At 33.7% G+C, this 12,651-nt stretch overlaps 2 protein-coding genes across 2 annotated transcripts in view; both read right to left on the minus strand.

Annotated features, from left to right (window-relative positions):
* The window catches only part of UGT2B39 (UDP-glucuronosyltransferase 2B39), a 389,237-nt gene that overhangs the window by 157,112 nt on the left and 219,474 nt on the right, over positions 1–12,651 (minus strand). The gene's annotated exons all lie outside the window — the stretch shown is intronic.
* Positions 1,702–5,794, minus strand: LOC103875545 (UDP-glucuronosyltransferase 2B4-like). The gene is made up of 3 exons (XM_021938574.2): positions 4,298–5,794; positions 3,307–3,460; positions 1,702–2,015 (listed from the first exon to the last, which is right to left on the minus strand). Exons 1-3 carry the CDS (start codon positions 4,445–4,447, stop codon positions 1,981–1,983), a joined length of 339 nt encoding a protein of 112 aa, XP_021794266.2. The 5' UTR covers positions 4,448–5,794; the 3' UTR covers positions 1,702–1,980.

Below are 12,651 nucleotides of genomic sequence, written 5' to 3' on the forward strand. Positions count from 1 at the left end.
GAACTCCCAATACCTCTGAGACAAGCCTGTGTTTGTGAAATTAATGTAAAACTGATTTAAATATGAGTATATACTTTGATGTAGAGCTTTAAATTGTCACATATTTAATACAACATATTCTTGATCAAGTAGGTTTTCTAATATCTTAAGTCCTTAGCGTATGTTGTTATTTAACTAATTTATACATTTTAAAGATTAAGATTAGAAAATATCATAATAATCTTACTTTCAGAGTAAATATGTTTTTTTTTCCCACAGTAAATAACTTTACATTGTAAATAAAGATTAGAAATGAGAGATTTGGGATATTTGTGATTTTTTTAAGTACAGCAAAAAACGTATTAATAAATCCAAGTTTATCAAGTGCACTGTCAATTAAAAAGTTTCATAAAATGAGTTCTTTTTATATTATGATTATTTTCCTTGAAAGAATCCATTTCTTTTGAACATATTGTTGACATGTTCTCTTTCTGAAAAAGGATTAATGACCTTTACTATTTAAAGTTTTAGAAAGAATAGGCCCTTATATTTAAAGCAACACAATAAATATTGGTTGACAAAGGTGGAAATGTAGACTGTGATGGTCTAAATGGACTCTATAAAAAAATAGTAAGCCTTTCCTAGTGTAATCCCCTATTATCATTATTTTCAATTTATATGCTTAGCCTAGTAGTGCTAAGCATGTAGAAAAAGTGAAGTCATTATGCTTCTCATATCAAACTGTTCCCTAAGATATTTTCCTGATGTGTATGGTCTATTGCATGTGTCAGTTTTACTCTTTTGGCTTCTCTGCATCCATTGAAGTTATCATTTTTTGTATTTGTGCACTCTCCAGGAATCAGCATATTGTGAGTCAGCATAACACTTCAGGTCCAAGACCAAGACGGTGAATTACCAAACTAAAAATGGTTAGAAAAGTCACATGGCCTCAAACATTTTCTAGTGTGATTGGTGACATCATCAATGGTTGGAAAAACTTTAAAAGTAGCAATATTGACAAATAATTATGAATAACAATTCTCAAATCTTTGAGCAATTGTGCACTTGTAAATGTGTTCACCTCCACAGCTGTTCCTTTGATCTTTATATGAATGATGTCATTAGGCAGATCAGCAAACATGGGAACTCACACCATAAAGACCTATCATAAACAGCTTAACAGGTCCCATTAGTTTCACCAGGAGTAACAAAAGTTTTGGTTTTGAGATGACTTAATTTTGGAATGAGATTGGGAAATGGGTAAGAATTCTATTATAATGTTAAAAGAATTTCTGAGAAAGAAGGGGAAAAAGCAATCAGATAACTCACTGAAGAAAGCAGCATTTTCTACAAAAGTTGAGCACATGGGACATTGCCACCACAGAAATTTTCTATCTTCAGAAAACAAGGCATTAATTATTTCTGCATTGCCTGAAACTCTTTTTATATTTATTTTTTTTTTTTTTTTGAGACGGAGTCTCGCTCTGTCGCCCAGGCTAGAGTGCAGTGGCCGGATCTCAGCTCACTGCAAGCTCCGCCTCCCGGGTTTACGCCATTCTCCTGCCTCAGCCTCCCAAGTAGCTGGGACTACAGGCGCCCACCACCTCGCCCGGCTAGTTTTTTGTATTTTTTAGTAGAGACGGGGTTTCACCGGGTTAGCCAGGATGGTCTCGATCTCCTGACCTTGTGATCCGCCCGTCTCAGCCTCCCAAAGTGCTGGGATTACAGGCTTGAGCCACCGCGCCCGGCCCATTGCCTGAAACTCTTACAAGAACAACAGAAAGTGTGAATCTATACAATTGATGATCGATTTTTTAAATAAATCTGCTTTAGAAGTAAAATAATAAACTTTTACAATTTTAAAATATTGAATTTTTAGCTGTTAAACTGTTATTCACCTTGTTGCTCATCTAATTGCTTATTTTTACTTTCTCATAGTCTTACCAAGAAGATAATTCAGGAATATCCAATCATAGAGCTGAGTATTGGCTCATAATGTGGCTACTTTCTTTCTTTTTTATAAATATCTATAAAACCTGTGGAAGAAATATATGTATTTCACAAGTAAAACCACAGGATAATAGCATTTTAAGGCTGTAGAAATATTTATAACTCGTACATCCTACTCTATTTCAGATTACATAGCGAGAAAAGTATATAGGGTTACTTTATAAATACTGAAATAAATAAAAGCGTTTTATACATCTGTCTTTTTTATACATCTATCTTTATTGCCATTTTGCATATTATCAGTTACAAAAGAATGAGATTATAAGTGAGGAATTAGAAAATAAAACAGTACTGGCTAATCAGTTTTTGAGAGATAAAAATTATTATGGATACATGACTTTTGTTTAAATTATAGTTACTTGACCTTCCTCCCTCTCTTCAAATTTAGAATTTCTCACAAATATACCCTGCTTTAGATTTTGTCTGTTTTTGGATGAGTAGTAGTCTTTTCATCCTACCTCCTTCTCATCTTTATTTTGTGTTATTTAATATTTAAGAAAAAATGAGACATGGGTTAATTTTATTCCATTTTTCAATTGAGCATCTTGTCTGGATTTGTACTTGTTGTTATATACAGTTTTATTTTTAGGAAGTCTATAAGAAACCTTACATTTGAATCCAAAGGATGTAAAGATGTATCAAACCCCTTAACAGAGAATTGCATAATCACAACCCAAGATTTCACACTCCTATTTAACATTCTTGCCTATGCTGTGTTTTATAAAATTTAACTAAATAGTTTTAAAAGAGCCTTTGAATATTTCATAAATAGCCTTACGTATTCATTGTAGAACTTTAATTGTCTTCTAATTCTAGAAAACTCTTAGCTAATTAGAAAAACCACAGAAATCTAGGGTTCTATTTCTATGCCCTGCTACATTGAGTCCTAAAACAACTTAAGCTGAGGATATATTTAAGCATGATTCTTCTCTATCAGTATGCTGATAAAAATAATCCTCCCTTTTCCTGGTCATTGGAGCCAATATATTTCAGAACTTTTTTTTTTTTTTTTTTTTTGAAGAAGTTACCACAGGTCTGAAGTATTTTAGTATTTCAAGTTCTAAATACTTAGTGGGACTTAAGTTTTTATTTCTATTTCATTACAAACAAATAACTTCAAAAAGATGTGTTTCCATGGAAACGGCAAGTCTCAGTAGACAAATAATCAATTATGCCAAACTACATTAGTATAATGTTTTATGATTTTTTTTCTTAATACAGGTACTTGTTATGCTAAATTTAAAATAAGATTTAACTTTCAAATAAAAAAGACACCATTATCCACACTCTCGATCCACTGTGGGAATAGCTGCTTACCAGATTTGGAGTTTATACTGAGTTTCTGTGGAATTTGGGTGAGGACTGAAACAAAAATATCAGCCTTTTCTTCTGAAAGATTTTGGAGAATTGATCCAAGAGAAAACACCACAACACCATCATTGCCTGAGCTCTGAACAAATTCTTCCTTTTCCTGCAGAGAAAAACAATATTTGCATTACAAAAGTGAAGTATCCATAGAGAATAAAATAAAATTTACTTATACTTCTTAAATGAAGACAGAAAGGAATTTTCAGAAGCATAGACTGTCTCCACATTCTGACACATAGCACCATCTAGTCTCTTTAAGATAATGTCTGTGTGTGAAAAATTTGATTTAAATCAACAATCACTGATTACTAGAAAGAGCATGTGACCAAATCATTATAGAAAAATATGAAGCAATAAGAGTACAGTTCTTTTCATATTTAGTGGACACCTAATTCTAAAAACTGAGTGGTTTCCAAACACATAAAAATATATTTTGTAATTAAACCTCCAAATATGTCTGTATTTGATTAAATTATGAGCATGACAGTTTATATCTAGTAAATCATTACTGTGTTGATTTACATTCCTTTTAGATATGGCTTCTATAATACTTTCTTCTGTGTGTGTGCATGCATTTGTTTGTGTGCTTGTGTGTGTAAAAGTGGAAGTGTGAGAATAAAGAGTAGTTTGGCATTGCTAGTTAGATACAGGTTAATTATGTCATTACTTAACAGAACTCGGTTTGCAGTTGTAACTTGAAAGAAAAGAAAAAGAATATTAATCCTTCTGAAATGAAACTGTACTCATCTATACACATCTTACTAGAAAAAGAAATCAATCATTCTCTCAGGAATACCATTGAATCTGCAATCTTCCTAAAATAATTTTGTTCATATTTCCACAGTACAAGAAATGAGAGGGTTTTTCCTCACTCCATACTGACAGTTAAACATAATTTGTACTATAATTATTTTAGGAAAGTTTTAAAATTTTATGTGACCTTGGCATTCATTTTAAATATGAGTTGGACTTCTTCATTCTGGAAGCAGAGCTTAGAAACCATTGATACAATTTCAGGTTCCTCTTCATCCTCCAAATTCCTCAGGGTGGTCCAAATATCTGTCTTATACAACTGCATCCTAATGACCATCTCTTACGGGACCTGTAAATACCACATACTTGGATCACCTTGTTGATCCCCAGACCCCACATAGACTATGCAGTGACCACATCTAAGTCGTAGAATGAATCCTGGAAGGTATGCCTACTACCACTAAACCCACTAATTGGATTTCCCCAAGGGAAGCCCATTTAGATAACACCCTAGACTCCAATAAAGGCTTTGGCTCACAAATCCCTCACTCTCTCTTGCTCCCCACCCACTAGTTGTACTGCATGACCCAGAGAGCTTTCTCTTCCCCATTAGCCGTGTGAATCAAGCAGATTGTTTCTCTCTGGGAACTGTAAGAATATACTGCTTCTGACTTTTCATGTGTTTTGTTGAGTTGCCTCCTGTGTATCTCATTTGACCAACGAACACAAACCTAACATCTGTCCCGTCTCCTATGAAGTGGCTATCTTGGTAGGAATAAAAAAGACACAGATCAGACAAGAGTCACAAGGGTATCTGCCAGAAAAGAGAAATTTCAATATCCTCTTGACAGACCTTCACAAATACACCCAGAAACAAAGCTTTACTAGCCATCTGGGTATCCTTCATTCCAGTCAAGTTGACATCATCACAATTTATATTTAGTGAAAATTATTACTAATCATTCAACTATTTTTAAAAAACTTCAGTAAAAAGTTTAAGTTGTCATAGCATTTAATGTAAAACTGAAGATTGTGCAAAACGAACATAGGCTATTCACTAATTGACTGCTTAGACAGATATTGAGAAACTGGTTAGTGAAAGTATTAGTCTGCTATCACATTGCTATAAAGAGACTGGGTAACTTATAAAGGAAAGAGGTTTAATTGACTCACAGTTCCACTGGGGTGAGGAGGCCTCTGGAAATTGCAATCATGGTGGAAGGGGAAGCAAACATGTCTTTCTTCACCTTGCCATGGGAAAGAGAAAATGAGTGGTAGCATCAGCACCTCCCTGAAAGAGAGGGAGTTTTCTGTTACTGAACAAGGAGGGTGGGCAAGTGAGCATGTTGTGACTTAAATGCCAAAGACACTCGCGGTTTTCACCACAAATTAGTAGATTTTCTTCAGTGAATGTTACTTTATTTGTTATATGCCTTTAGGATTATTGCCAGGGACACCAAATGGTAGTTTAAGAAACAATTTTCACTAGTTATTCTTGTTTTCCTTGACTTTTGATCCATGGAATTCTTATGCTACCATTTGAGAATGGGCTAGTGCAGAATATCTTGTAAAGTATCTCTACTTTCTGCATATATTAAAAAAATCAATCAAAAACTGAAAAGTTATATTCTTTCTTTTAACTTTTATTTTATGTTCAGGGGTGCATGTGAAGGTTTGTTATGTAGATAAACTTGTGTCATGGTGGTTTGTTGTACAGATTATTTTGTCACCCAAGTATTAAGTTTGGTACCCAATAGTTATTTTTTTTCTGCTCCTCTTCCTCCTCCATCATATGTCTGCTGTTTCCCGCCTTCACAGTGTCTGTTGTTTCCCTCTATGTGTTCATATGTCTTAACCATTTAGCTCCAACTTACTAGTGAGAATATGCAGTATTTGATTTTCTGTTCCTGCATTAGTTCATTAATTTGCAAAGGATAATGTCCTCCATCTTCCATCCATATTCCTCCTGCAAAAGACATAGTCTTACTTTTCCTATGGCTTCATAGTATTCCATGTTGAATGTGTACCACATTTTCTTTACTCAGTCTACCACTGATGAGCATTTACATTGACTCCATGTCCTTGCTAACAATTATTGATATTGAGCTTTTTTCTTCTGTTTGTTGGCTAGGAAGTATCATTCTAGACATAGAAAGGGGCAAAGCTTGTATGACTCAGATGTCAAGAGCAATTGCAACAGAAACAAAGAATGACAAGCGGGTTCTAGTAAAATTAAAGTGCATCTGCACAGCAAAAGAAACTATCAACACTGTAAAAATAAAACCTACAGAATGATACAAAATGTTTGCTAACTGTGTCTGTGACAAAGGCCTAGTATCCAGCATCTATAATGAACGTAAACAAATTTAAAAGTAAAAACCAAACAACTTTATTAAAATGTGGGCAAAGAACAGGAAAAGTAAATTTTTGTTTATCAAAAAATTGCAATTTAAGAACTAGATATAGGAGACAAATCTATGACAAAGTTCGGGTACATGCCAAGGCAAAGCTCCTAAGAAGTTGTCATTGACTGGGAGTTATTATTGACATTATATAACAGTGGGTTGTGGTTAAAAATATGAAAGCAGATGGCCTCAGTTTGAATCCTGAGTTGACATCTAACCGCCTTTTAAAAAAGATATGAAAAGACACGTCTCAAAAAAAGACAATAAACATATAAAAATGTTTAAACATATGAAAAAAAGCTCATCATCACTGGTCATTAGAGAAATGGAGATCAAAACCACAACGAGTTAACATCTCATGCCAGTTAGAATGGCAATCATTAAAAGTCAGGAAACGACAGATGCTGGAGAGGATGTGGAGAAATAGGAACAGTTTTACACTGTTGGTGGGAATGTAAATTAGTTCAACCTTTGTGGAAAACAGTGTGGTGATTCCTCAAGGATCAAGAACAAGAAATACCATTTCACCCAGCTATCTCATTACTGGATATATACCCAAAAGATTATAAATCATTCTACTATGAAGACACATGCACATGTATGTTTACTGTGGCAGTGTTCGCAATAGTAAAGACTTGGAACCAACCCAAATGCCCATCAATGATAGATTGGATAAAGAAAATGTGGCACATATACACCATAGAATATTATGCAGCCATAAAAAAATGATGAGTTCATGTCCTTTGCAGGGACATGGATGAAGCCAGAAACCATCATTCTCAGCAAACTAACACAAGAACAGAAAACAAAACACTGCATGTTCTCACTCATAAGTGGGAGTTGAACAATGAGTACACATGAACACAAGGAGGGGAACATTACAAACTGAGGCCTGTTAGGGGGTGGGGATATGGAAGGCATAGCATTAGAAGAAATACCTAATGTAGATGACGGGTTAATGGGTGCAGCAAACCACCATGGCACATGTATACCTATGTAACAAACCTGCATGTTCTGCACATGTATCCCAGAACTTAAAGTATAATAATAATTAAAAAAAAAAAACAAATAAAAAAATAAGTCTCTACAGAAAACTTAAAAAAAAAAAAGACTGGTATGGTGGCGCTCCTGTAGTCCTCGCTACTCAGGAGGCTGAGATGGGAGGATCCCTTGAGCCTAGGAGTCGGAGGTTACAGTAAGCCTCAGAGGCACCACTGCACTTCAGCCTGGGCAACAGAGAAAGACCTTGTCTCAAAAAAAAACAAAAAACAAAAAACAAAAAACAAAAACCAACCCTAAAACTGTTAGAGGAAAACAGGAGCCATTTTCCTTGATTACTTTGCAACAGGCAAAGCTTTCTTAGACAGATTTACAGAAAAACTATAAAAGAAAAAATAATGAAATAATAAATTAGACTTCATAAACAAACAAATGACAACAGTGAAAACTCCCACTCACAAGACACTGTGAAAGAACTGAAATAGCAGTAGATACAATCTAAGTGTCCACCAGTTGGAGAATGAATAAACAAATGGAGGTGCAGAGTATGCAGTTTACTCATATACATCTGTGACAGGCAACAATACAGATGAATCCAAAGCATGTTAGGCTGAGTGGAAACTAGCCACAAAAGAGTACATACTCCATGCATAATTTCATATATAAGATATTCTAGAACAATCTCTGGGTAGCAAGGGCTGAGTTGGACTGGGAGGAGACATGAAAGGACAATTTTGTGTGATAATAATGTCTTATGGGGTTTGGGTTTATAGAGGTGTATTCATTTGTTGAAACTTGGAAAATGTATAGTGAAGATATATGCATTTCATTGTATGTAAATTTTATAAGAAAATACTGAAAAATATACTTTCGTCAATTATATATATGCTGACTATAAGTTAAAAAAGCGCATCTCCTCCTAGTTTTTTTATTGTTAAATGGAATGAATCAGAATAGTCATGCAATGATTCTTAGAATACGTGGTAATAATATTCTCATCATAAAGAGATTATCAGTAAATGTTTGCTATTATTACTGCTTTTTCTTGTTGTATTTTGATTTTAGAATTTAAGAAGTGTTCAACATTTTACTTTGGGGCATTGTATTGAATGCTTTGAGGCATTTAGTGTTGAAATAATTATGGACTAATAGACAAATAATAGGAATGCATATAAGTATATGCTTACAAAGTTAAAACTACAAAATGCTAATGTGTGGCACTGTAACAATAGCAATGGAGGTAACTTTTGTTCTAGTTATTTAAAAATCACAATGGGAAGACTGTGTTTTCACAGGATAATGGTAATCCTGACATGTTTTTAATACAATTGTATAAAACTATAATCAAGAAGTTACATAATACAAAGAACAAATACAATACATGTCATTTCACATACATTCAACATGTGTCAACTATTTAAAAATTATCTTTATTTTTCAACACCAGAATGACGTTTGTTAAAATTAATTCATATTAAAAACACAATCGTAATAGCATAAGTAAAATTATTGTATGTACTGAAATAATTTAAAAACTACATATTTCTGGTTTCAGACATTTTGGCTGTTAACCAAAAATATTCCAATTCATCTCTTTCAAGTTCATTATTTTATAATTATTTCAAATAAGATAAAAGCAACCACAATTGCAATAACAAGGATATAGTAACATTTATACTAGTATCTTAATTTTCCAATTGCTTTAAAAAGGTAAATTTGAAAGATCTAGTGGTCTACAATTTATCAGTGATGGGATAAAAACAGTAGTATCAAAATTATTTCCTTATAATTAAATAGAAGAGAAGCTAGTGATTGATTGTCATACCAATTTACTGAAAATGAAGCATTTTGGAAAACTTTTGAAAACAATAAAAATTAAGTAACTAATGTGAGATGATGGACATGCTTACCTGCTTCATTACAGTAACCTTTTCACTATGTATTTGTATCTGGTAATACCACTTTGTATACCTTAAATATAGCAAATAAAATTTATTCAAAAAATAACATTTGATGAGCTCTCATGCTGAGAGACTGGCATAAAGATACTAAAATTAGTCAGTACTCTAATAATATTCATGCTTCCCTGCTTTAGCTCTATTCTGTCTTCCTTATAATTTGTTGTTACCATCTTCAGCAATTCCTCTTATTTCACTTTCTGATTATTTTAAAACTTATGCACTATCCCAGAACCTCTGACAAATATTTCCACTAAAACCACCAAAAAGAAGTATAGGCCACCTCCAGGATGAAGTGTGTTACTACTTCATGATAAAGACGGGATTTATTCCCATAGAAAATGCAGTCACAGGAAATAAAAGATAGGCCATAATTTTTCAGTTGCAATTGAAATATCCCAACATAAGGAGAAAGGGTGAGTGTAATGATTGAATTAGGAGACAGACAGCATAGAATAGAAAATTATTGAGCTTTTATTTTTAAGTGGTAACTATAGTTGAAATAGAAATAACTATAATTTTTTTCTCACCATAAAGAATGTAACTGTGTATATAAAAAAAATGTCAACTGTTGTAGTTTATTGTATTTTTCCCCCCAGGAGTGGAACGTAAATACAAAGACGTTAGATTTTGTTTCTGAGTTTTCAAATAATAAATGGTGAATCTGCTTGTTTTCTGTTGAAGTATTTTCATCATGATTGGCTGTTACCCATGTTTTCAATCTTTGTTCTTCAGAGTCTCACCAAGGTCAGTCTGGAATACCCACTATACAACGAAGTATTGGTACTAAGGTATCTGATTTTCCGTCTTCAAATTTCCATGTAATCATTTATATAAAGAAAATACTTTGTTCTGAGTCAAATTCAAATTAAAGTATATTTGTTAGAATTCTAAAAAGACTGAGATCCCTGCTAAATGCCTTCTATATAGCAGACAAAAAAATGAGGATAAGACAGGTTAGTTAATGAGAACTACTAGAAGACTGAAGTAAATAGGACAATTATATGTCCTGGCATTGTTTTTACATTAAATCAGGTTAAATGTAATAATCATGTTTCATATATAGTGACTTAGACAACTGAGATAATAAAATTCTTCTATCTTCCTTTTTGAAACAGTCATCACTCTGCCTTTCAGTGTTGGAGTGCAGTAAGTGTGATCATAGCTCCACTGCAATCTTAGACTCCTGGTTGCTACGATCAGTCACTCCTCATCTTCCAGCCTCGAGAATTAAGCTAAGTACTTTTACAGGCAATGCACCTCTGCGACACTTCTATTTATTATTCACTTATTCCATTAGTTATCATTATTGACATATTTTCATTTAGAAAGAAAACAGGGTCTCTGTAATGTTGCCCAGGCTGAGTCATCAATTACTCCTGGCTTCAAGGAATGCTCCATACTTCAGCCTCTCAAATATCTTCAAGTGGCATTATTCAGGTGTGAGCCAGCACACCTGACCTTGACTACATTTGCTAGCATATCCTCTTCTTCTTCAAGTGGGTAAGAATGAGTGGCATCTTATAAATAACATGGCCTGTTAGAAGTGTAGTCTTAAATTGGGGTTACGCTACATTTTATACTAAGACTATGGTCCACCTTCAAGGACAGAATCCAATCCCCTTCACTTTCAGTGTTTACTACCGTTCTCTTTAGCTAAGACATTTGGCACAGGTCTAGTACTATCAATGCCAGGTATGGTTTTTCTATTTACTCTAAACTACCTGGCATGAAGTGGGTGCCTAGACTTACAAGGTGGGTGAGATCTTGGGATTTCTTTCTCTGAATAGTCCCCTGAACAACTACACTGCAGATTTGCAGTCCTATTTCAAATAGTATAGGGAAAGTACAAGAGGCTCTATAGAATATACAAATGGAGAGCAGTTCATAAGTACTCCATAAGACATCTTGGAGATATATATATTGTCGTATATTTATATTTTGAATATAAAACACTTAGCAGATAAGCGATTTGCCAATATTTTCTCTCTTGCAACCTACTTATTTCTATGGCATTAAGTGTAATGTCTTCTCTTTCATATCTGAATTTTTTTTTTTTTTTTTTTTTTAACTGGGTCTCTGCTCTGTCCCCAGGCTGGAGTACAGCAGCAACACCATCTCAGCTCACGGAAACCCTCACCTTCTGAGTTCAAGCGATTCACCCACGTCAGCCTCCTGAGTAGCTGGGACTACAGGTGCATGCCACCATACCTGGCTAATTTTTGTAGTTTTAGTAGAGACAGGATTTCACCATGTTGCCCAGACTGGTCTCCCACTCCTGGGCTCAAGCAATCTGCCTGCCTCAGCATTCCAAACTGCTGGGATTACAGGCATAAGCCACCATGCTCAGCCTGATCTTAATTATACAACTATTCACTTTTTTTATAGTCGAGAAAACAATTTCTCAATTTTGTTGATATTTTTAAAAAAATAAAGCAACAACTCAGTTTTGTTGATTTTTCTCTATTTTCTATTGTATTTATTTCTGCTGTAATCATTATGATTCTTTTCTTTCTGATAATTTTGGTCTGTTCTTTGATATGTAAAGTTAGAATGCTATAGATACTTCTTCTTTTTTAACATAGACATTTATTACTATAGACTACTTCATAGTACTGTTTTTGCTACATTCGTAAGTTCAAGTTGCTTTTTTTCACTTCTTTGTGTGTATCCTCTATGACGAGCTTGTCCAACCTGCAGCCTGAGGGCTGCATGCAGCCCAGGATGGCTTTGAATGCGGCCCAAAACAAACTTGTAAACTTTCTTAAAACGTTGTGATTTCTCTTGCGATTTTTTCCCGACTCACCAGCTATGGCTAGTGCTAGTGTATTTTACGTGTGGCCCAAGGCAATTCTTTTCCCAATGTGGTCCAGGGAAGGCAAAAGATTGAACACTCTTGTTCTATAGATACATTTTGTGCTTACCATGAGGATTGCATAAAAAATTTTATAATAAACATTGTATAATAAAATATATTAAAAAATAAAATATAAATGAAAATATAAATATAAAATTAAATTATTTTATATAATTATTTATAAATAATTATAAATTATAAAAAATAAATTATAAATATTAAATAAAATAGGAATATTTTAAAATAATAGTCCATTTTAAACCAAAAAACCTTTAATTATATATGAAAACTCTATTCCTTTACATCTCCCATTCCTACTTTA

Source organism: Papio anubis, chromosome 3, assembly GCF_008728515.1.
Source record: "Papio anubis isolate 15944 chromosome 3, Panubis1.0, whole genome shotgun sequence".
NCBI lineage: Eukaryota > Metazoa > Chordata > Mammalia > Primates > Cercopithecidae > Papio > Papio anubis.